The sequence below is a fragment of the Lissotriton helveticus genome, chromosome 6, assembly GCF_964261635.1.
Source record: "Lissotriton helveticus chromosome 6, aLisHel1.1, whole genome shotgun sequence".
Taxonomy (NCBI): Eukaryota; Metazoa; Chordata; class Amphibia; order Caudata; family Salamandridae; genus Lissotriton; species Lissotriton helveticus.
In genome coordinates this window covers 2,092,133,055-2,092,158,019 of record NC_136067.1, presented here as the reverse complement: position 1 = coordinate 2,092,158,019, position 24,965 = coordinate 2,092,133,055, and the positions used below count along the sequence as shown (strand labels likewise).

General features: G+C 55.2%; 1 protein-coding gene across 1 annotated transcript in view; it reads right to left on the bottom strand.

Annotated features, from left to right (window-relative positions):
• The window catches only part of LOC144764027 (uncharacterized), a 46,297-nt gene extending 21,863 nt beyond the window's left edge, over positions 1-24,434 (bottom strand). Inside the window, exons 1-3 of the mRNA XM_078650159.1 lie at positions 24,322-24,434; positions 16,399-16,569; positions 16,123-16,281 (exon numbers count right to left, since the gene is read on the bottom strand). Coding sequence (XP_078506285.1) covers positions 16,123-16,281; positions 16,399-16,569; positions 24,322-24,394 — 403 coding nt within the window. The 5' untranslated portion in view covers positions 24,395-24,434. The remainder of the gene's footprint in view (positions 1-16,122; positions 16,282-16,398; positions 16,570-24,321) is intronic.
• Between the last annotated feature and the right edge of the window lie 531 nt (positions 24,435-24,965).

Here is a 24,965-nt window from a genome sequence, read left to right as displayed (position 1 = left end):
CCAGCTTCCTCTAGGCGTTGGATCAATATATGGTGGGACACAGTATCGAAAGCAGCGCTGAGATCTAATAATAGAAGCGCTGCTGTACGTCCAGAGTCAAGTACCTGGCGAAGATGTTCAATGATGTAAAGTAGTGCCGTCTCGGTACTGTGTCCTGGCCGGAAGCCATTCTGACTGGGATCCAGTATCTGATTGCGAACCAGATGCTCAGACAGAACTGAGTTGACGTGGGCTTCCGCTACTTTAGATATCCAAGGCAATAGGGAGATGGGTCGGTAATTTTCTGGCAGCCGCGGGTCAGAGTTGGCCTTTTTTAGTATAGGAGTAACCACTGCCTGTTTCCAGGCGGTGGGTACCGTTCCATTGGACAGCGACATATTGATGAGATTCAATATGGGAGCTCGGCACAGCGGGGAAAGTGTGCTAATAAGAGCTGGCTTCAGCGGGTCCAGAGGAGAACCTGATTTAACCCTAAGGCTGAGTTTATCAAAGATCTCAATGGACAGATCTGGTATAATAGCCAGGGTCTCATACCCCAAAGAATCGGGGTCAATTACCTCTGGATTCGGCCGGCATGGATCAAATCCTCGGTAAATTTTTTGCACTTTCTCCAGGAAAAAAGTGGCTAGATTCTCACAATGGGAGTCTGTGCAAATCACCTCCGAGATAGCTCTTTTTTTCATAAGGTCCTTCAAGACCTTAAAGATCAGTTTAGATGGATTAGTACTGGCTGCAAATTCTTGAGCGTAAAATGCGGCCCGTGTTCTGCAGATGGCCCTGTGATAGAGCTTCAGATCGGCAAAATACCGGATTTTCAGAGCAGGATCATAAGATCTTCTCCATTCCCTCTCTGTTTTCCGGCAGGATCTTCTCTAATTAGATTGAAGCCATGGGGAGGTAGAGGTCCCTGGGGCTTTGGGGGCCCGCGAGGCCCCCACCCATATTTGTGAAAAGCCCCATGGAGGTGGCAGTCCCCCATGCTGCAGGGGGTGGGGCGCGTGCCCCCACGCACATAATAAATAAAGCCCTGGGGAGGTGGCATTCCCTGGGGCTTTGGGGGCCCGCGCGGCTCCCGCAGATGTATCGCACATTGCCCCTGGGACTCGGTCCACCCGGGGGCTCATAGAAACGAAGAGAGCCCGCGCTTCATTTTTTAAAAAAAAGTTCGCCCACAAGTTAAACATACAATATGGCTGCCACAATTTGTGTTGATCGTGAAATGTGCCAAAGTTAAAAGTACTTTAAAAGATAGTTGAATCCTTCGTTTTATTCTCCTCTCATTAGATATGCATAATAAAACCTGAAACACTGGTCCTGGTGTATCTTGCCTACTGCTTGCTGCATCCGATGCTGATTCATCAAACACCAAAGATATAAGCAAAATAACATTTTATTGACAGTCTTTAACTTTTTCCCTCCCTATGATGAGCTGACAGAGCAGTGGTGGCTGGTGATTTTAGGAAAGCTGTTAAAACTCACCTCTTTCCTCTGCCTTATTAATCATTCCCTACCTTTTGTGTGTCATTAGTTGTGTTATCTGTTCTAGTTACAGCGCCGGGACGCCCCTTGGCTGGGGCAGCTGCGCGCTCAAAAATTCGAATAACATAACAAAAGTAGTGAAGTGCAATCCTTGTTCCAAATTCTAATGAGTAAGCCTGGCTGCTTCTCAGAGTGTGAGTGGTGTTTGCTCACACTCACTGGCACTCAGTCTTACTCTATTACTCATTCTTCCTCACCCTCACCCTCATTTACTTAATCACATTAGTACTTTCACTTACCTTTACTCACTCTGACTCATTCTGTCTCAGTGACTCACCCAGTGTTACTCTGTCTCACTTAATCTCACTCAGTCTTGTTTACTCTCACTCATTCTGATTAACTTAATCTCACTCTGACTCACTCAGCCGCACTAAGTCCATCTCATCCTAAATCATTCTGACTCACTCAATCTCACTGTGACTCATTCATTCTCACTGAGTCCCTGTTAAACTCAGTCTCACTCTGAATCACCCATACTCAGTCTCATTCATTCTCACTCAGCCTCCTCCTGACTCGTAAGCTCTCCCTGATTAACACCTCCTGATTTATTCAATCTTATTCTGATTCACGCATACACACTTAATCTCACTCATTCTTACTCATTCTCACCCTAACTCACCCAGACTCACTGAGTCTCACTCATTCACATTCATTCTGCCTCAGTCTCACTCAGCCTCAATCAGTCACTCAGTTTTACTCAATGTCAGTCAGTCTCATTTATTCTCACTCAGTCTCAAACATTCTCATTTACTGTCACTCAATCCCACTCTGACTCAATTAGTCTCTCTCAAGTTCACTGTGACTCACTCATTCTTGCTTAGTCTTGCTTAGTTTCCGAAATTTCATTCGATTTTCCTGCCATTCGGAAACTGTACTGGCTTTCTGCCAAAATGCAAATTCTGTTTACGGCCCTATGTATCGATCATGAAGCACTTTTTAACCTTGGCCCAGAAGTAATCAAATACCTGTTCCAGCGCTATGTCCCTCCAGACAGCTGCGTTCTGCCAACCAGAACCGGCTGGTAGTAACCAGGTTCAGAGAGGCAAAGTGTGGAGGAAGAGCCTTTGCTGCGGCAGCATCCAAACTTTGGAACACCCAACCTATATCATTGTCTTGTCTAGAGTCACATCCCCTCTTTCATAAATCATTAAAGACCTGGCTTTTTGCCCTTTAATCTTGAAAGTACTGATATCTACGTTCCTGTGACCTGGCTTCAGCTCTCAGCGCCTTGACGCCTTTGGGCATAGTTAGTGCTTTACAAGTTGTGTCCATTTTCAGGGCAGCGCTGTGGGAACATTAGAAAAAAAGCCCGCCATATAGGAGGAGACGTGACGTTTGCATGACGTTTCGCAAACACATAGGGCCTGACCTCAGGTTTGGCGGTGCGGCTGCGGGGCAGACCTGGCATCGCACCGCCAAACGAGTAATCAGGCCCTATGTGTCTGTGAAACGTCATACATGTCAATCAGAGCCAAAGCAAAAAGCAAATCAAGAAATCACTTTTCAACTGACAAGATATAAAGAAGAAAATACTTTTTAGATGTGTCTGTGATGTTTGTCTGCTCTAATTTGATATGACGGTAGATGTGCTGCCTCTGTTCTGTGTTCGGAGGAAGCTTGCACTGCTGGAGCCAGTGCTGCCCCTGTTCTGTGTGTGGAGGAAGCTTGCACTGCTGCAGCCAGTGCTGCGCCTGTTCTGCGTGTGATGGAAGCCTGCACTGCTGCAGCCAGTGGTGCCTGTGTTCAGTGTGTGGAGGAAGCTTGCACTGCTGCAGCCAGTGCTGCCCCTGTTCTGTATTTGGAGGAAGCTTGCACTGCTGCAGCCAGTGCTGCCCCTGTTCTGCGTGTGGAGGAAGCTTGCACTGCTGCAGCCAGTGCTGCCCCTGTTCTGCGTGTGGAGGAAGCTTGCACTGCTGCAGCCAGTGCTGTCCCTGTTCTATGTGTGAAGGAAGCTTGCACTGCTGCAGCCAGTGCTGCCCCTGTTCTGTATTTGGAGGAAACTTGCACTGCCGCAGCCAGTGCTGCCCCTGTTCTGTGTTCGGAGGAAGCTTGCACTGCTGCAGCCAGTGCTGCCCCTGTTCTGTGAGTGGAGGAAGCTTGCACTGATAAAACCAGTGCTGCCTGTGTTCAGTGTGTGGAGGAAGCTTGCACTGCTGCAGCCAGTGCTGCCCCTGTTCTGTATTTGGAGGAAGCTTGCACTGCTGCAGCCAGTGCTGCCCCTGTTCTGCGTGTGGAGGAAGCTTGCACTGCTGCAGCCAGTGCTGTCCCTGTTCTATGTGTGAAGGAAGCTTGCACTGCTGCAGCCAGTGCTGCCCCTGTTCTGTATTTGGAGGAAGCTTGCACTGCTGCAGCCAGTGCTGTCCCTGTTCCGTGTGTGGAGGAATCTTGCACTGCTGCAGCCAGTGCTGCCCCTGTTCCGTGTGGAGGAATCTTTCACTGCTGCAGCCAGTGTGTCGCCTGTTCTGTGTGAATAAAGGAAGTTTGCACTGCTGCAGCCAGTGCTGCCCCTGTTCTGTGTGTGGAGAAATCTTGCACTGTTGCAGCCAGTGCTGCCCCTGTTCTGTGTTTGGAGGAAGCTTACACTGCTGCAGCCAGTGCTGCCTCTGTTCCGTGTAGGGAGGAAGCTTGCACTGCTGCAGCCAGTGCTGCCCCTGTTCTGTGTGTGTAAAGGTAGCTTGCACTGCTGCAGTCAGTGATGCCCCTGTTCCGTGTTTGGAGGAAGCTTGCACTGCTGCAGCCAGTGTTGCCCCTGTTCTATGCGTGAAGGAAGCTTGCACTTCTGCAGCCAGTGCTGCCCCTGTTCTGTGTGTGGAGGAAGCGTGCAATGCTGCAGCCAGTGCTGCCCCTGTTCTATGCGTGAAGGTAGCTTGCACTGCTGCAGCCAGTGCTGCACCTATTCTGTGTGTGAAGGAAGCTTGCACTGCTGCAGCCAGTGCTGCCCCCCTGTTCCATGTGTGGGGAAGCTTGCACTGCTGCAGTCAGTGCTGCACCTGCTCTGTGTGTGAAGGAAGCTTGCACTGCTGCAGCCAGTGCTGCCACTGTTCAGTGTGTGAAGGAAGCTTGCACTGCTGCAGCCAGTGCTGCCCCTGTTCTGAATTTGGAGAAAGCTTGCACTGCTGCAGCCAGTGCTGCCCCTGTTCCGTGTGTGGAGGAAGCTTGCACTGCTGCAGCCAGTGCTGCCCCTGTTCTGAATTTGGAGAAAGCTTGCACTGCTGCAGCCAGTGCTGCCCCTGTTCCGTGTGTGGAGGACGCTTGCACTGCTGCAGCCAGTGCTGCCCCTGTTCTGTGTATGAAGGAAGCTTGCACTGCTCCAGCCAGTGCTGCCCCTGTTCTGTGTATGAAGGAAGCTTGCACTGCTGCAGCCAGTGCTGCCCCTGTTCTCTGTGTGGAGGAAGCTTGCAATGCTGCAGCCAGTGCTGTCCGTGTTCCGTGTGTGGAGGAAGCTTGCACTGCTGCAGCCAGTGCTGCCCCTGTTCCGTGTGTAAAGGAAGCTTGCACTGCTGCAGCCAGTGATGCCCCTGTTCTGTGCCTGAAGGAAGCTTGCACTGCTGCAGCCAGTGCTGCCCCTGTTCTGTGTGTGGAGGAAGCTTGCACTGCTGCAGCCAGTGCTGTCCGTGTTCTGTGCCTGAAGGAAGCTTGCACTGCTGCAGCCAGTGCTGCCCCTGTTCCATGTGTGGAAGAAGCTTGCACTGCTGCAGCCAGCGATGCCCCTGTTCTGTGCCTGAAGGAAGCTTGCACTGCTCCAGCCAGTGCTGCCCCTGTTCTGTGTATGAAGGAAGCTTGCACTGCTGCAGCCAGTGCTGCCCCTGTTCTGTGTTTGGAGGAAGCTTGCACTGCTGCAGCCAGTGCTGCCCCTGTTCTGTGTGTGGAGGGAGCTTGCACTGCTGCTGCCAGTGCTGCGCCTGTTCTGTGCGTGAGGGAAGCTTGCACTGCTGCAGCCAGTTGTTGGACTTTGGCCCTTAGGGCAGGTTCACCCCTAGACTTTTTGCTTGAAATGGTGACCTGGAGATGGTGATTTTGGGATTCTGCGCACTTTCACTGTGTCCCAGTGGAAAGTGCGTGCGCACTCTGAGTGCATGTGCTGAGCTAAGCCTGCCCGCCCATAGGAATGCATGGGGAATGTATGTGTCCCTGGTAGTTCCTGATGCGTGGGGTGTACAGGCTTGAGTCTGGTATGTGTGAACTCGTGAGAGTGAATGCTGCGAGATGGTGTATGCAGCATGTATGTGTCTAGTAGCGAAGCGCCATTTCTAGACATGGCTGTACGTGTGCTGTGAGGGTGCTGGCGTGTGATTGGCTGGAGCTGGCTGGCATGCCAGGCTCCAGGAAGTCTGGATGGGTCTGCCCGGTGGTGAGTGGGAGATCTGCATGAGTAATGTGTGGGAGGAGTGTACCTGTGTCCTGGATGGGCTGGGTTTTCCCCACACAATGCTGGCTCCGCCCCCCTGTGGTGTGTCTAATGACCCAAGCCCTGCCAGTGAATAGAGAGGGTGGCTGAGGTAAACAGAGTACTCAAGAACCAGCTGCGACTGGTTCCGCCCCCACTCTGCACCCTCAGACAAAGGAATGCACTGTATAAAAATGGGGCTGTGTCCCCACTGAAGTTGTTCTCTTTTCCAGGATCCTGAGGGGGCTGTTGCTGCTGTCGCTGGGCCAGAGGACCGCCACTTGGGGTGTCTCCCTGCCTGGAGACCCAGTGTGCTGGCTCTGGGCCCAGCCTTGTCCCCCCCTGCCTGCCCAAGGACTGCTGGGACTCTGCCCTGCTTACTGAGGGCACCTGGGAACGCTTTATTTTACTTATAGCGCTTAAGAGCGCTTTATTTGGCTTGTAGCGCTTGGGAGCGCTGTGCCTTCACCCCAGCGCTGAGAGCGCTTTATTTTGATTTGTAGCGCTTGGGAGCGCTGTGATTGCCCCTGGCGCTTGGGAGCGCCTTATCGACCTTGTAAAGCGAGTGCCCACCTCGCTGGTTTGGAACATTCGAGCGGCTGCCCACACCGCCTTTACCCCGGGTGAAAAGCACCGCCGCAGCCCGGAGGAAGCAGCCCCGCCTTTCCCCGAGCCGAGGAGAAGCCACGGAGCAGCTGCTGACGTCACCCGGGAGCCGCGCTGCCATTGGCTGTGGCTGCGGGAGGCTCGCCGGGTGACCTGTGTTCTGATTGGCAGACCAGAAGAAGGCGCTGCCTGCGGGGGCCGCCCGAGGCTCCCCGAGCTAGAGAGGAGCCCCGGACCTGCACCGGAAGCCGGTGAGTGCACCAGACACGGGAGGGGCGCCGGGACACACTGTCGGTGTCCGCCCCCCCCCCCGCCCCTCGGTAGCGCGACCTCGCGCTTTGTGTCTTGAGCCCCGAGAGGCTCAGGGCGCACCATTGCCTTGGGAGTCCCCGGGAGGGGGACTCCCGCTTACAGCGCCCCCAGTGTCCCAGAGCCCAGAGAGGCTCGAAAAGGCGGCATTTGTTGGTTGGAGCCTGCGAGGCTCAGGGGCATTTCTTTGGTCATGAGCCCTGAGAGGCTCGGGGGCAGAATGGAAGAAGGAGCCCAGAGAGGCCCCACCCTGGCCCATTCAAGTTAAGAGCCTAGAGAGGCTCTAGGGGGCCACATTTATTTCTTAGGGCCCGGAGAGAGGCTCCAGGCGCCAAAGTGGTTGTGAAGGGCCCAGAGAGGCTCTTGAGCCCCCACTGTTGTTTTTGAGCCCTGGCAGGCTCAAACATTGTTGCACCAGTTGCCCAGCACTTTGTGGGCAACTGCTACGTTTAGGCCCCTGGACACTGGACACAGGGCGTCCTAGCCCCAACAAGGCCAGAGGGCCTAGGGACAGTCACAGGTGGTGACTTACGTGAGTTTGGCGCAATTGTACTTTCTATGCACCTCTGAATGTATTGTTTATGCGTCATGTGCCTTTACACCTCTGAATGAATGTTATGCATTGCATCATGTGTTTTCCTCTTACACCCCTACAGGTATTGTAATACATAGGTGGTTGTTTTCTCCCTAGTACAGGTGGTGCTAGTGAGATCCTGGTTACCAGTAATTACTGGTTGTGCGCTCTATTGTTATATTGTGTGCTATTTTGTGCTATATTCTATGTACTAAGTGCTATTTCTGAAAGTGCTACTTCTGATTCCTGACAGTGGTCCAGGTGGCCCTGTCTTGTACATATCCCCTGTAAATTCTGCCCGTGCCTCTGGCACATTGTAAAGTGTGTGTTTTATCTAATGTGTTTTGGTGTAATACAAAGGCTATTTTTATATAACCTTGTGTGGAGTTTCCTTTGTGGTGGGCCTTTGGTTGTTGTTACTGGGGTGCGTGCGCAAATACTTAGCCTACATCGCCTCCAAGTTTAGCCTTGCTGCTCGCGCCACGTTACCTAGAGGGTGAGTAGGGGTTATCTTGGCGTGTAACTCCCTTGCCCTGACTTGGGTGTGGTGGTCTCTGACTGACTTTGGCGAAAGCCCTGGCCAGCCGGGGATCCCATTTCCAACATTGGCGGCAAGCGGTGGGATAAGGATTTGTGTTTGCGTTGTACCTTAGTAGTAACTGGCCATACCACAAAACTCTGCATTTAGATGACCACATTTTAGGGGATTGTATGGTTTTTGAAATTCCATTGTTTCTTCTCCTGAAGAGTGTCATTTGATTGTGTTCAGTACATTTGTCCCCCGCCCTGCTCCAGAGTTTGGTACCTGTGTCGCTTTTGGTCAGGTTGAGAAGTCAGGGGTGGTAGAAACTGCCTTACCGATCCGAGGGGAGGGTGTGTGTGGATGAATGGTGTGTTTTCCTGGACGCATGAGTATGAGTTCTCTTTGATAAGGAGATTGTAGAAATTTTGGAATTGTGTACTCTTACTTCAGATTGTTCAGTCCCCTGTGTTGCACGTGTCTGTGATCATCCTGCCAAGATGGAGTCTGCTTTTAATGTCTGGGGTCTGTTTTTGCATGAACTGAGAGAGTTTTGCGAAGAGAGAGACATTGCAGTGAATGAGTCAGACACCCAGTCCCAACTTAGGGGTAACCTGATCCAATGGCAGAAGGATGACTGGGAGCGTGAGCACAGTGCGGAGAGGGCCCGGGTCTCACACCATGAGGGTGGTGGGTCAGAGGGGAGCCCTGAAGAGTCTGAGGAGGAAGAAGATGACAGCACAGGGACGCCAGCAGAGAGTGAGGACCCCATAGATAGGGAGTCCCTTGCTGGGTCCAGTTTAGGAGGCAGCGCCTCATCCCTTTACCTGTCCCCAGAGGAGCTGGAAGATAGGAGGAGAGAAAGGGAGCACCAGCTGGCTTTAGAAAAGCTCAGGTTGGAGCATGCCCAGGCTATGGCACAGCTGGGCATTAGAAGGCAACAGCTGGAGGTTAAGAAGCAACAGCTGGAGACCGAGAGGGTCTTAGCGCAGGACAGGATAGAGGAGGCTGAGAGGGCCGCCACCAGAGGCAAAGTAGCTCTGGAGGGTAGACTATCCCCTGCGCGCAGTGTTGAGTGTCTGGATCCCCCAGGGAGGGTTGGGTCCAGTGGTGGCAGCTATTTAAATCTCAGTCTAGAAAGTCCCAGTTCCCAGAGTATGGTTCCTGTTTCCCCAGAGGAGGAGAATAGGTTGAGGTTTAGGAACCTTAGGAAACCGTCTCATCAGTCTTGGGAAGACTTTGAGGATGACTGTTGTGAAGCCCTGTGTGATTGGGTACGGGAGCCCACGAAATGTGATTGGGACCTATTGTTCGATATGTTTCTCAGAGAGCAGTTGCTCAGTTGTTGTTCACCAGGGTTGCGCCAACACCTGTTAGGGTGTGGATTGTCTGAACCATGTGAGCTGGCAGAGGAAGCAGACCGCTGGGAAGGGACCAGAGGTTCTGTAGAGTCATTGGTGAGTGACTCCAAAAGTAGTGGGTCAGGGATCTTCCAGCCCAGCGTGGTGGAAGAGGCTCAGTGTAGCCCAGCTAGGTCCCTGGTTAGTGAGAAGGGTGTAGGGGCTGACTGCCTGGCTCAGTGGAGCAGGAGTCAGTGGGTGGCTGAGAGCCCCCAGAGGCCCGAAGCCCTGTCTCAGAACCTGGGTGGTTTCTTGAGGGAACACCAGGTTGGGGACCTAGGCTGTCCTGTTAGTCCACTTGAGGAGGATCTCCTAGTGAGTAGAGGACCTGGAGTGTCTGTAACCAGAGCTCCTGTGGTTCTAGAGTCTGGCAGTACCGCTCCGGTAGGGAGGGTACAGGAGTCCAGAGTGAGGAGTGATTGGGGGAGTTCCCCAGTGGAAGGACCAGTGGGTCAGGGACTACCCAGTTGGGCTAGGTTCCCGTGTAGTGACCATGGTAACAACACTTCTGGTCTGGGGGATCGTCACGCACTGTCAGGTGGACAGAGGGCGGGAGATCTGCGCCAGACAGACAGTCACACAACAGATGTGACATTTGTTAGCCTCAGGGGGATTGCGTGTGAGTCCCCAGAAGTCCTGGAGTGCCAGGCAATTGTTCCACCGAAGGTTTTAGACCAGAGGTTGGAAGGCCAGGTTCAGGATCAGCCTGACCTGAAGGGTAGGACGACTGTAACCAGTGTCCTGACCGGTTCTTCTTCCAGAGGAACTTCTCCAGGTGGGAGAGGGCAGACCTCTGGAAGGGGGTGCAGAGGGTGGGAGAGCCCACCTCTGACCCCGGTGCAACCTGAGTGGATAAGTCCTGGGTTGGAATGGCGTTCTAGGTGTACCCCTCGCCGGAGGAGGAGGAACCCTAGAAGAAGAGGTAAGGGGAGGAGAGCCTTCCCTGAGACTCCTGGTCCGCCTGAGGTTGTAGGCCTTAGGCTGGAGAACCAGTGGCAGTCTAGTCCTGCCTTGCAGACAGGAAGAGTGGAGAATGGCTCCTATTTGCCAGGGGTTACTACCCCCCGCTCTGCGAATTGGCATGGACCAGTGGCACCTGGGTGGCCCAGGGCCTGGTCCTGGCCGCGGACAACTTGGGAGTACCAGTGGGGTAGCCCAGTTGGTCCAGACAGTGTGTTTAGAAGGAATCCCATGGGTTCACCGTGGCATAGAACAGGAGGGTGTCCCTGCAGTTGCGGGCCCGCGTCCGTGTTCTATCGCCCCAAGCAGGGAAGTCCATCACGGTGGTGATTGTTCTCCCCTGCGTTTTGGCTGGAAGGGGGTTATGTTGGACTTTGGCCCTTAGGGCAGGTTCACCCCTAGACTTTTTGCTTGAAATGGTGACCTGGAGATGGTGATTTTGGGATTCTGCGCACTTTCACTGTGTCCCAGTGGAAAGTGCGTGCGCACTCTGAGTGCATGTGCTGAGCTAAGCCTGCCCGCCCATAGGAATGCATGGGGAATGTATGTGTCCCTGGTAGTTCCTGATGCGTGGGGTGTACAGGCTTGAGTCTGGTATGTGTGAACTCGTGAGAGTGAATGCTGCGAGATGGTGTATGCAGCATGTATGTGTCTAGTAGCGAAGCGCCATTTCTAGACATGGCTGTACGTGTACGTGTGCTGTGAGGGTGCTGGCGTGTGATTGGCTGGAGCTGGCTGGCATGCCAGGCTCCAGGAAGTCTGGATGGGTCTGCCCGGTGGTGAGTGGGAGATCTGCATGAGTAATGTGTGGGAGGAGTGTACCTGTGTCCTGGATGGGCTGGGTTTTCCCCACACAATGCTGGCTCCGCCCCCCTGTGGTGTGTCTAATGACCCAAGCCCTGCCAGTGAATAGAGAGGGTGGCTGAGGTAAACAGAGTACTCAAGAACCAGCTGCGACTGGTTCTGCCCCCACTCTGCACCCTCAGACAAAGGAATGCACTGTATAAAAATGGGGCTGTGTCCCCACTGAAGTTGTTCTCTTTTCCAGGATCCTGAGGGGGCTGTTGCTGCTGTCGCTGGGCCAGAGGACCGCCACTTGGGGTGTCTCCCTGCCTGGAGACCCAGTGTGCTGGCTCTGGGCCCAGCCTTGTCCCCCCCTGCCTGCCCAAGGACTGCTGGGACTCTGCCCTGCTTACTGAGGGCACCTGGGAACGCTTTATTTTACTTATAGCGCTTAAGAGCGCTTTATTTGGCTTGTAGCGCTTGGGAGCGCTGTGCCTTCACCCCAGCGCTGAGAGCGCTTTATTTTGATTTGTAGCGCTTGGGAGCGCTGTGATTGCCCCTGGCGCTTGGGAGCGCCTTATCGACCTTGTAAAGCGAGTGCCCACCTCGCTGGTTTGGAACATTCGAGCGGCTGCCCACACCGCCTTTACCCCGGGTGAAAAGCACCGCCGCAGCCCGGAGGAAGCATCCCCGAGCCGAGGAGAAGCCACGGAGCAGCTGCTGACGTCACCCGGGAGCCGCGCTGCCATTGGCTGTGGCTGCGGGAGGCTCGCCGGGTGACCTGTGTTCTGATTGGCAGACCAGAAGAAGGCGCTGCCTGCGGGGGCCGCCCGAGGCTCCCCGAGCTAGAGAGGAGCCCCGGACCTGCACCGGAAGCCGGTGAGTGCACCAGACACGGGAGGGGCGCCGGGACACACTGTCGGTGTCCGCCCCCCCCCCGCCCCTCGGTAGCGCGACCTCGCGCTTTGTGTCTTGAGCCCCGAGAGGCTCAGGGCGCACCATTGCCTTGGGAGTCCCCGGGAGGGGGACTCCCGCTTACAGCGCCCCCAGTGTCCCAGAGCCCAGAGAGGCTCGAAAAGGCGGCATTTGTTGGTTGGAGCCTGCGAGGCTCAGGGGCATTTCTTTGGTCATGAGCCCCGAGAGGCTCGGGGGCAGAATGGAAGAAGGAGCCCAGAGAGGCCCCACCCTGGCCCATTCAAGTTAAGAGCCTAGAGAGGCTCTAGGGGGCCACATTTATTTCTTAGGGCCCGGAGAGAGGCTCCAGGCGCCAAAGTGGTTGTGAAGGGCCCAGAGAGGCTCTTGAGCCCCCACTGTTGTTTTTGAGCCCTGGCAGGCTCAAACATTGTTGCACCAGTTGCCCAGCACTTTGTGGGCAACTGCTACGTTTAGGCCCCTGGACACTGGACACAGGGCGTCCTAGCCCCAACAAGGCCAGAGGGCCTAGGGACAGTCACAGGTGGTGACTTACGTGAGTTTGGCGCAATTGTACTTTCTATGCACCTCTGAATGTATTGTTTATGCGTCATGTGCCTTTACACCTCTGAATGAATGTTATGCATTGCATCATGTGTTTTCCTCTTACACCCCTACAGGTATTGTAATACATAGGTGGTTGTTTTCTCCCTAGTACAGGTGGTGCTAGTGAGATCCTGGTTACCAGTAATTACTGGTTGTGCGCTCTATTGTTATATTGTGTGCTATTTTGTGCTATATTCTATGTACTAAGTGCTATTTCTGAAAGTGCTACTTCTGATTCCTGACAGTGGTCCAGGTGGCCCTGTCTTGTACATATCCCCTGTAAATTCTGCCCGTGCCTCTGGCACATTGTAAAGTGTGTGTTTTATCTAATGTGTTTTGGTGTAATACAAAGGCTATTTTTATATAACCTTGTGTGGAGTTTCCTTTGTGGTGGGCCTTTGGTTGTTGTTACTGGGGTGCGTGCGCAAATACTTAGCCTACATCGCCTCCAAGTTTAGCCTTGCTGCTCGCGCCACGTTACCTAGAGGGTGAGTAGGGGTTATCTTGGCGTGTAACTCCCTTGCCCTGACTTGGGTGTGGTGGTCTCTGACTGACTTTGGCGAAAGCCCTGGCCAGCCGGGGATCCCATTTCCAACACCAGTGCTGCCCCTGTTCTGTGTGTAAAGGAAGCTTGCACTGCTGCAGCCAGTGCTGCCCCTGTTCTATGCGTGGAGGAAGCTTGCACTGCTGCTGCCAGTGCTGCGCCTGTTCTGTGCGTGAGGGAAGCTTGCACTGCTGCAGCCAGTGCTGTCCCTGTTCTGTGTGTAAAGGAAGCTTGCACTGTTCCAGCCAGTGCTGCCCCTGTTCTGTGTGTGGAGGAAGCTTGCACTGCTGCTGCCAGTGCTGTGCCTGTTCTGTGCGTGAGGGAAGCTTGCACTGCTGCAGCCAGTGCGACCCCTGTTCCGTGTGTGGAGGAAGTGCACTGCTGCAGCCAGTGCGACCCCTGTTCCGTGTGTGGAGGGAGCTTGCACTGCTGCAGCCAGTGCTGCCCCTGTTCCGTGTGTGGAGGAAGCTTGCACTGCTGCAGCCAGTGCTGCCCCTGTTCTGTGTGTGAAGGAAGCTTGCACTGCTGCAGCCAGTGCTGCCCCTGTTCTGTGTGTGGAGGAAGCTTGCACTGCTGCAGCCAGCGCTGCCCCTGTTCCGTGTGTGGAGGAAGCTTGCACTGCTGCAGCCAGTGCTGCCCCTGTTCTGTGTGTGGAGGAAGCTTGCACTGCTGCAGCCAGCGCTGCCCCTGTTCCGTGTGTGGAGGAAGCTTGCACTGCTGCAGCCAGCGCTGCCCCTGTTCCCTGCGTGAAGGAAGCTTGCACTGCTGCAGCCAGCGCTGCCCCTGTTCCGTGTGTGGAGGAAGCTTGCACTGCTGCAGCCAGTGCTGCCCCTGTTCTGTGTGTGGAGGAAGCTTGCACTGCTGCAGCCAGTGCCACCCCTGTTCCGTGTGTGGAGGAAGCTTGCACTGCTGCAGCCAGTGCCGCCCCTGTTCCGTGTGCGGAGGAAGCTTGCACTGCTGCAGCCAGTGCTGCCCCTGTTCTGTGTGTGGAGGAAGCTTGCACTGTTCCAGCCAGTGCTGCCCCTGTTCTGTGTGTGAAGGAAGCTTGCACTGCTGCAGCCAGTGCTGCCCCTGTTCTGTGTGTGGAGGAAGCTTGCACTGCTGCAACCAGTGCTGCTCCTGTTCTGTGTGTGGAGGAAGTTTGAACTGCTGCAGCCAGTGCTGCCCCTGTTCAGTGTGTAAAGGAAGCTTGCACTGCTGCAGTCAGTGCTATTGGAGTTCTGGACTAAATTACGGTCCAGAGGTGTCAGGGATAACACCCGAAGACCCCTGAGTTCTACCTGTCTTGGTGCACAAATTAAACAGAAACACGGGCTTCTCGATGGTGGCGTCAAAGACCAAAGGTTTATTACTGTTCCGTGTGTGGAGGAAGCTTGCACTGCTGCAGCCAGTGCTGCCCCTGTTCTGTGTGTGGAGGAAGCTTGCACTGCTGCAGCCAGTGCTGCCCCTGTTCTATGCGTGGAGGAAGCTTGGCCTGCTGCAGCCAATGCTGCCCCTGTTCTCTGTGTAAAGGAAGCTTGCACTGCTGCAGCCAGTGCTGCCCCTGTTCTATGCGTGGAGGAAGCTTGCACTGCTGCAGGCAGTGCTGCCCCTGTTCTGTGTGTAAAGGAAGCTTGCACTGCTGCAGCCAGTGCTGCCCCTGTTCTGTGTGTGAAGGAAGCTTGCACTGCTGCAGCCAGTGCTGCCCCTGTTCTGTGTGTAAAGGAAGCTTGCACTGCTGCAGCCAGTGCTGCCCCTGTTCTGTGTGTAAAGGAAGCTTGCACTGCTGCAGCCAGTGCTGACCCTGTTCTGTGTGTAAAGGAAGCTTGCACTGCTGCAGCCAGTGCTGCCCCTGTTCTGTGTGTAAAGGAAGCTGGCACTGCTGCAGCCAGTGCTGCCCCTGTTCTGTGCATGAAGGAAGCTTGCACTGCTGGAGCCAGTGCTGCCCCTGTTCCGTGTGTGGAGGAAGCTTGCACTGCTGCAGCCAGTGCTGCCCCTGTTCTGTGCATGAAGGAAGCTTGCACTGCTGCAGCCAGTGCTCCCCCTGTTCTGTGTGCGGAGGAAGCTTGCACTGCTGCAGCCAGTGCTGCCCCTGTTCTGTGTGTGGAGGGAGCTTCCACTGCTGCTGACAGTGCTGCCCCTGTTCCGTGTGCGGAGGAAGCTTGCAATGCTGGAGCCAGTGCTGCCCCTGTTCTGAGTGTGGAGGAAGCTTGCTCTGCTGCAGCCAGTGTTGCCCCTGTTCTGTGTGCGGAGGAAGCTTGCACTGCTGCAGCCAGTGCTGCCCCTGTTCTGTGTATGGAGGAAGCTTGCACTGCTGCAGCCAGTGCTGCCCCTGTTCTGTGTATGGAGGAAGCTTGCACTGCTGCAGCCAGTGCTGCCCCTGTTCTGTGTGTAAAGGAAGCTTGCTCTGCTGCAGCCAGTGTTGCCCCTGTTCTGTGTGCGGAGGAAGCTTGCACTGCTGCAGCCAGTGCTGCCCCTGTTCTGTGTATGGAGGAAGCTTGCACTGCTGCAGCCAGTGCTGCCCCTGTTCTGTGTGTAAAGGAAGCTTGCACTGCTGCAGGCAGTGATGCCCCTGTTCCATGTGTGGGGGAAGCTTGCACTGCTGCAGCCAGTGCTGCCCCTGTTCTGTGTATGGAGGAAGCTTGCACTTCTTTTCTGCATCTTAATAAAGTTCGCAGGAACCTTTTCTTGCACCGGGACCCCTAACCATGGCTATGCCATGTATTGAGGTTGATTATTCTACATATATAGATATTTCTCCGACCCTTAGCATCAGGGATGACGTCGGTCTGTCAGGTGCGCCTGGGCTGCTCTGGGCTCACTTGTGAAGGGTGAAGTTGTGATGGGTTTATTCTCAGAGAGGCTCAGGCTGGACTCTGCCATGGATGCGCCCTCTGCCTGCAGCCCTACCCGCCTGAATGTATGTTCAGTATGACACTTATGGTAAAGATCAGGCCCCGCCCCCCAGGCGTTGCCATGGAGACCCCTGCATTGCCCCCGTACCTGGAACAAGATTGCAAAGGAGGTCGCAGCCGACGAGGAAGCAGCATTTCCCGGTCTCAGCGCACTTGTTGTCCTTGCCGCATTGATTCTTGACACCCAGGGGGCACGATTCCAGGCTTGGCAGCGCAGGAACCGCAGGGCACGTGCCGCCTCCACTCTCTGTAATGAACACCAGGTAAGAACGGGTGAGTCTGCGGCCTCATCATCCAAAGCAGCCGGAAGTGTGTGAGCCCCCCCCCCAGGCGGTGCCATGGAGACCCCTGCATTGCCCCTTACCTAATTTAACGCAAACCCCTTTGCAGGTGAGTATGTTCAGGCAGCACGCCCCCAGCCCCTTGCACTTCTTGTCCTCCTGGCACTCTGCGAAGTCAATCCCTTTAGCCAGGCACTGGGGCGGAACCACAGCAGGAAGCTCAAGAAACGACCCACACTTGCCGCCTCCATTCTCTGTAATGAACAACATGTAAGAACGGGTGAGTCTGCGGCCTCCTCATCCTTCAGATCCAGCCCCTGAAGTCTTTTCATGATCATTGGAGCCAGTCTGTACAGAGCAGGCACGGGTCGAGCGGGTGGGCGAGGGGGTCAGACCCACCCAACCAGGAGCCTCGGGCCTCGCAGTGAGGGCTGGAAGGCCGGCGGCACAGGTCGTGTGTGTCAGCCCCCCCACACACACAGACAGACACACAGACAGACAGACACACACACAGACACACACACACAGACAGACACACACACACACACACAGACACACACACAGACAGACACACACACACACGCACACACAGACACACACACACAGACAGACACACACAGACAGACACACACACAGACAGACACACACACGCACACACAGACACACACACACAGACAGACACACACAGACAGACACACACACACACACACAGACAGACACACACACAGACAGACACACACACAGACAGACACACACACACAGACAGACACACACACACACAGACACACACACACAGACACACACACACACAGGCCCGGACTGGTAAGTCCGGGCACCGGGCAATCCCCCGGTCGGCTGGAGGGGGGTGGGGGCCGGTTTTGTGAGAGGGGGCCGGTTCTATTGCTGGGGCCGATTTGGCCGTTTGGAACCGATCCCTGCATGAGTCAGAAAGACAGTCATGAGTAATTACGAACAGCCAGGCATTACCTTCTCTTTTCTCCTTTCGTTGTTTTTGCTTCTCGGTGAAATGGATCCAAAACCAGAAATACACAGTCTTGCCAAGTTTCACGCATTAGGCGTATGCGTATTTCACCGCGCATGCGCACTTGCAAGTTGCAACAATTAAACCTTTCGCAATCGCACGTCTTTCTGAGCTCCCCAACAGTGACACACAGACACACACACAGACACACAGACAGACACACACACACACACAGACAGACACACAGACAGACACACACACAGACAGACACACACAGACAGACACACACACACACACAGACAGACACACAGACAGACACACACACAGACAGACACACACACACAGACAGACACACACACAGACACACACACAGACACACAGACAGTTTTAGAAATGATCGCAGCCGCACCGAGTACTTCACAGGTCTTTAAATGTTAATGAGACTTTGTTTATATTTTCACCCCTTCATCTCTGCATGGCGAAAGGAGACCAATCCTTTCTTTGACTTTGGTAGCCTTTGGTAACCTTTGCCTGCTGTCCTGCTGCGTTATTTCTTTTTCTATGCAGCCCAGGAGAACATACGTAGTCACCTTTCCTGACCCCTGGAGGCTCATCGGGTTGTGACACAAAATTTGACTCATTTATTAGGTAAGAGAATGTGTTATTTTCTTTTTTAAATCTGCACAGGCCCAGCAGGACACATCCTTCGTATCTGCTTCATGTAAACAGTTTTTATCATTATCATGCAGGACAGCAATAAGACATACAAAATGCCCAGATAACGCTGGTCATTAATGATCCTTCTAGAGAGCAATCATGTGTCTGTTAATAGTTCAGATGAACTGTATTTTATGTGGAAGCTCAGTGGGTTACTGCCTTTGTCACAGAGATCATTGTGTTACTTGCAGTTCAGAAGTTACAATCCTAACATAGGACAGTGACCTATGAACTGTCACCAAAGAGCTGCATACAAACATTAATGGTATACTTAGAACTGCGCTTTTTTTGTTTTGTGATATAGTTAGAACTTCCCCAGTCTTTCATCATTCTAATGTTGCTAAAATGAGTGTGTTTGGGCAGATATACATTTTTATCAGTAAAGCTGACCCCCATGGAATACTCTTTGAATTCTAATGTTCTGTTTCCCCAGACCAAACCCTCTTAAAATATACTGCCCACCAGTATGGATGACATGTGATTCCTACACCTTGTAATCCTCATTGGCTTATGTGACATTCCCTGTAGACTGATTTACATACTTGTATGATTCATTGTCTCTGTGTAATGTGTGCGTGGTGTAAAGTACTGACACACACTACACTGATATGAGTAGCGCTATACAACAAATGAACTGCATATGAGAGTGGGGCTACGTAAAGATGAGGGGCGCTGGTGGAGGGTGGCAGTGAGGGAATCCGAGGAGGAGGTCAATAGGGGGGGCTACGGAGAGATGAGGGGCACTGGTGGAGGGTGGTAGTGAGGGTGTCTGAGGAGGAGGTCATGAGGGGGAGGGGCTACAGAGAGATGAGGGACACTGGTGGAGGGTGGTAGTGAGGGAGTCTGAGGAGGAGGTCATGAGGGGGAGGGGCTACATAGAGATGAGGGGCACTGGTGGAGGGTGGTAGTGAGGGAGTCTGAGGAGGAGGTCATGAGGGGGAGGGGCTACAGATAGATGAGGGGCACTGGTGGAGGGTGGTAGTGAGGGTGTCTGAGGAGGAGGTCATGAGGGGGAGGGGCTACAGAGAGATGAGGGACACTGGTGGAGGGTGGTAGTGAGGGAGTCTGAGGAGGAGGTCATGAGGGGGAGGGGCTACATAGAGATGAGGGGCACTGGTGGAGGGTGGTAGTGAGGGAGTCTGAGGAGGAGGTCATGAGGGGGAGGGGCTACAGATAGATGAGGGGCACTGGTGGAGGGTGGTAGTGAGGGAGTCTGAGGAGGAGGTCATGAGGGGGAGGGGCTACATAGAGATGAGGGGCACTTGTGGTGTGTGGCCGTCAGGGAATCCGAGGAAGAGGTCAATAGGGGGGGTCATGGAAGGATGAGGGGCACTGGGGAGGGTGGTAGTGAGGGAGTCTGAGGAGGAGGTCATGAGGGGGAGGGGCTACAGAGAGATGAGGGGCACTGATGGAGGGTGGTAGTGAGGGAGTCTGAGGAGGAGGTCATGAGGGGGAGGGGCTACATAGAGATGAGGGGCACTTGTGGTGTGTGGCCGTCAGGGAATCCGAGGAAGAGGTCAATAGGGGGGGTCATGGAAGGATGAGGGGCACTGGGGGAGGGTGGTAGTGAGGGAGCCAGATGACGAGTTCAATAGGGGGAGCTACGGAGAGATGAGGGGCACTGTTGGAAGGTGATAGTAAAGGTATTTGCTGAGAAAGAGGTTATTGGTCCGGCACCAAAAAAGACTTCCGCATCAGCGATGAAGCCGGCCCTGTCATGCCCTTCTGTTCTTGTTTATTTAATTAGCAGTCGGGCCATAAGGGCTACTCTGGCACATACTTTAAAGTGCCTGCTAATTATATTTACTGCTATGTTCAATGTTTTAAGTATGAAGGTGATTTTTTCTAATGTTTTTACCGGGAAAAATGAACATGCAGGCCGATGGTGCCTGATATGGGCCTGAGGCCCAAGTTTCGCTGTGAGATAAGGTGCACTGGAGAGGAATAGTGGCTAATCAGTCCTGTAAGGGAGCGTGTTGCAGAGTCTGTGGTCAGGTGGAGGTAGTAATGAAGAGGGATTCTCCCTGAAGGTTCGCACAGAGGGAGCCCGAGGAGTGTCACTTGCCTGATACTCCCACCTCAGAAAACTCCAATTCCCATCAAAGTAACATTTCATGGAAAAAACACTTTTAGAGAGTGATAACATTAAAAAGAGATTTGCAAAAGAGTGAGTTTTACTGGGCCTTGTAAGACTAAAGAGAGATAAAGGAGGGCCCTGAAGCAGGCCTGCCTAGACATAAATGCAACAATCAAGTCCGCAGTGGCCCACCCAAATGTACCCTTGGCCCACCCAAATAAAAATTCCTGGAGCCGGGCCTGCTACAGAGTCCAGCCTTACACAGTGCACCAAAAGCATTAGTGTGCAGACATTCCTATCCGTGAGCATGCGTCAGTGTGCAAGACAACCCTGAGGAAGCGTCAACGTGCACACAGCTCATTCACAAGACAGCTCGCACCCTCTCCCTCATGTGCTGCGGCTGCACACAGCTCCCTGCCACTGAAGCTCGCACCCTCTCCCTCATGTGCTGAAGCTGCACACAGCTCCCTGCCACTGAAGCTTGCACCCTCTCCCTCATGTGCTGCAGCTGCACACAGCTCCCTCCAAAGGAAGCTCGCACCCTCTCCCTCATGTGCTGCAGCTGCACACAGCTCCCTCCCAAGGGAGCTCGCACCCTCTCCCTCATGTGCTGAAGCTGCACACAGCTCCCTGCCACTGAAGCTTGCACCCTCTCCCTCATGTGCTGCAGCTGCACACAGCTCCCTCCCAAGGAAGCTCGCACCCTCTTCCTCATGTGCCTCAGCTGCACACAGCTCCCTCCAAAGGAAGCTCGCACCCTCTCCCTCATGTGCTGCAGCTGCACACAGCTCCCTGCCACTGAAGCTCGCACCCTCTCCCTCATGTGCCTCAGCTGCACACAGCTCCCTCCAAAGGAAGCTCGCACCCTCTCCCTCATGTGCTGCAGCTGCACACAGCTCCCTGCCACTGAAGCTCGCACCCTCTCCCTCATGTGCTGAAGCTGCACACAGCTCCCTCCCAAGGAAGCTCGCACCCTCTCCCTCATGTGCTGCAGCTGCACACAGCTCCCTGCCACTGAAGCTTGCACCCTCTCACTCATGTGCTGCAGCTGCACACAGCTCCCTCACAAGACAGCTTGCACCCTCTCCCTCATGTGCTGAGGTTGCACACAGCTCCCTCCCAAGGAAGCTCGCACCCTCTCCCACATCTGCTGCGGCTGCACACAGCTCCCTGCCACTGAAGCTCGCACCTTCTCCCTCATGTGCTGCGGCTGCACACAGCTCCCTCCCAAGGAAGCTCGCACCCTCTCCCTCATGTGCTGCGGCTGCACACAGCTCCCTCCCAAGGGAGCTCGCACCCTCTCCCTCATGTGCTGCGGCTGCACACAGCTCCCTGCCACTGAAGCTCGCACCTTCTCCCTCATGTGCTGCAGCTGCACACAGCTCCCTCCCAAGGAAGCTCACACCCTCTCCCTCATGTGCTGCAGCTGCACACAGCTCCCTCCCAAGGAAGCTCGCACCCTCGCCCTCATGTTCTGAAGCTGCACACAGCTCCCTGCCACTGAATCTCGCACCCTCTCTCTCATGTGCTGCAGCTGCACACAGCTCCCTCCCAAGGAAGCTCACACCCTCTCCCTCATGTGCTGCAGCTGCACACAGCTCCCTCCCAAGGAAGCTCGCACCCTCGCCCTCATGTTCTGAAGCTGCACACAGCTCCCTCCCAAGGAAGCTCGCACCCTCTCTCTCATGTGCTGCAGCTGCACACAGCTCCCTGCCACTGAAGCCCGCACCCTCTCCCTGATGTGCTGCAGCTGCACACAGCTCCCTCCCAAGGAAGCTCGCACCCTCTCCCTCATGTGCTGCGGCTGCACACAGCTCCCTCCCAAGGAAGCTCACACCCTCTCCCTCATGTGCTGCAGCTGCACACAGCTCCCTGCCACCGAAGCTCGCACCCTCGCCCTCATGTTCTGAAGCTGCACACAGCTCCCTCCCAAGGAAGCTCGCACCCTCTCCCTCATGTGCTGCAGCTGCACGCAGCTCCCTGCCACTGAAGCTCGCACCCTCTCCCTCATGTGCCTCAGCTGCACACAGCTCCCTCCAAAGGAAGCTCGCACCCTCTCCCTCATGTGCTGAAGCTGCACACAGCTCCCTGCCACTGAAGCTTGCACCCTCTCACTCATGTGCTGCAGCTGCACACAGCTCCCTCACAAGACAGCTTGCACCCTCTCCCTCATGTGCTGAGGTTGCACACAGCTCCCTCCCAAGGAAGCTCGCACCCTCTCCCACATCTGCTGCGGCTGCACACAGCTCCCTGCCACTGAAGCTCGCACCTTCTCCCTCATGTGCTGCGGCTGCACACAGCTCCCTCCCAAGGAAGCTCGCACCCTCTCCCTCATGTGCTGCGGCTGCACACAGCACCCTCCCAAGGAAGCTCACACCCTCTCCCTCATGTGCTGCAGCTGCACACAGCTCCCTCCCAAGGAAGCTCGCACCCTCGCCCTCATGTTCTGAAGCTGCACACAGCTCCCTGCCACTGAATCTCGCACCCTCTCTCTCATGTGCTGCAGCTGCACACAGCTCCCTCCCAAGGAAGCTCACACCCTCTCCCTCATGTGCTGCAGCTGCACACAGCTCCCTCCCAAGGAAGCTCGCACCCTCGCCCTCATGTTCTGAAGCTGCACACAGCTCCCTCCCAAGGAAGCTCGCACCCTCTCTCTCATGTGCTGCAGCTGCACACAGCTCCCTGCCACTGAAGCCCGCACCCTCTCCCTGATGTGCTGCAGCTGCACACAGCTCCCTCCCAAGGAAGCTCGCACCCTCTCCCTCATGTGCTGCGGCTGCACACAGCTCCCTCCCAAGGAAGCTCACACCCTCTCCCTCATGTGCTGCAGCTGCACACAGCTCCCTGCCACCGAAGCTCGCACCCTCGCCCTCATGTTCTGAAGCTGCACACAGCTCCCTCCCAAGGAAGCTCGCACCCTCTCCCTCATGTGCTGCAGCTGCATGCAGCTCCCTGCCACTGAAGCTCGCACCCTCTCCCTCATGTGCCTCAGCTGCACACAGCTCCCTCCAAAGGAAGCTCGCACCCTCTCCCTCATGTGCTGAAGCTGCACACAGCTCCCTGCCACTGAAGCTTGCACCCTCTCACTCATGTGCTGCAGCTGCACACAGCTCCCTCACAAGACAGCTTGCACCCTCTCCCTCATGTGCTGAGGTTGCACACAGCTCCCTCCCAAGGAAGCTCGCACCCTCTCCCACATCTGCTGCGGCTGCACACAGCTCCCTGCCACTGAAGCTCGCACCTTCTCCCTCATGTGCTGCGGCTGCACACAGCTCCCTCCCAAGGAAGCTCGCACCCTCTCCCTCATGTGCTGCGGCTGCACACAGCACCCTCCCAAGGAAGCTCACACCCTCTCCCTCATGTGCTGCAGCTGCACACAGCTCCCTCCCAAGGAAGCTCGCACCCTCGCCCTCATGTTCTGAAGCTGCACACAGCTCCCTGCCACTGAATCTCGCACCCTCTCTCTCATGTGCTGCAGCTGCACACAGCTCCCTCCCAAGGAAGCTCACACCCTCTCCCTCATGTGCTGCAGCTGCACACAGCTTCCTCCCAAGGAAGCTCGCACCCTCGCCCTCATGTTCTGAAGCTGCACACAGCTCCCTCCCAAGGAAGCTCGCACCCTCTCTCTCATGTGCTGCAGCTGCACACAGACCCCTCCCAAGGAAGCTCGCACCCTCGCCCTCATGTTCTGAAGCTGCACACAGCTCCCTCCCAAGGAAGCTCGCACCCTCTCTCTCATGTGCTGCAGCTGCACACAGCTCCCTGCCACTGAAGCCCGCACCCTCTCCCTGATGTGCTGCAGCTGCACACAGCTCCCTCCCAAGGAAGCTCGCACCCTCTCCCTCATGTGCTGCGGCTGCACACAGCTCCCTCCCAAGGAAGCTCGCACCCTCTCCCTCATGTGCTTCAGCTGCACACAGCTCCCTCCCAAGGGAGCTTGCACCCTCTCCCACATGTTCTGAAGCTGCACACAGCTCCCTCCCAAGGCTGCGGCTGCAAACAGCACCCTCCCAGGGGAGTTCGCACCCCCCCCCTCATGTGCTGAAGCTGCACACAGCTCCCTGCCACTGAAGCTCGCACCCGCTCCCTCATGTGCTGCGGCTGCACACAGCTCCCTCCCAAGGGAGCTCGCACCCTCTCCCTCCTCAGCAGTAGGGGACCCTCCTCCACCATAGCAGAAGAGCCGCCCCTGGGCAGTGTGTAGAAAAGCCACACAGAGTCTGTACTCACGAGCTGCGCACATCTGGAGCACAGGGCCCAGCACAAGGGCCAGGGCGAGCAGGTAACAGCCAGTGTTCTTCATCTTGATATCCGAGGGACGCTCTGAACTCCAAGTGGTGGAGCCTCCATATTTATAGGCCTCTGCCTCTTTGTTTCGCATGGCTGGCCAATGGGGGGCATGGGATGGACCTGTTTCTTCCACTGACTCCGCCTCCCATTAAGAGTCGCCGCCCCCTGTCCTTGCCTGTCCCGGTGTGTGACGTCCTGGAGCCGGTGCCAGCATTTCCAGCGCACAGCAGCGTGCAGCAGGATGCGTCTACGTGGGCACAGTACCATTGTAAGACACACACCCCACAGCAAGAGCAAAGCTTGAGAGTCAGGGCTGGTAACACTCCTGCTGGCAGAAACCTTTGACGTGGGTAAAGCTCGAGAGTCAGGGCTGGTAACACTCCTGCTGGCCGAGACCTTTGACATGGGCAAAGCTTGAGAGTCAGGGCTGGTAACACTCCTGCTGGCAGAGACCTTTGACGTGGGCAAAGCTTGAGAGTCAGGGCTGGTAACACTCCTGCTGGCAGAGACCTTTGACGTGGGCAAAGCTCGAGAGTCAGGGCTGGTAACACTCCTGCTGGCACAGACCTTTGACATGGGCAAAG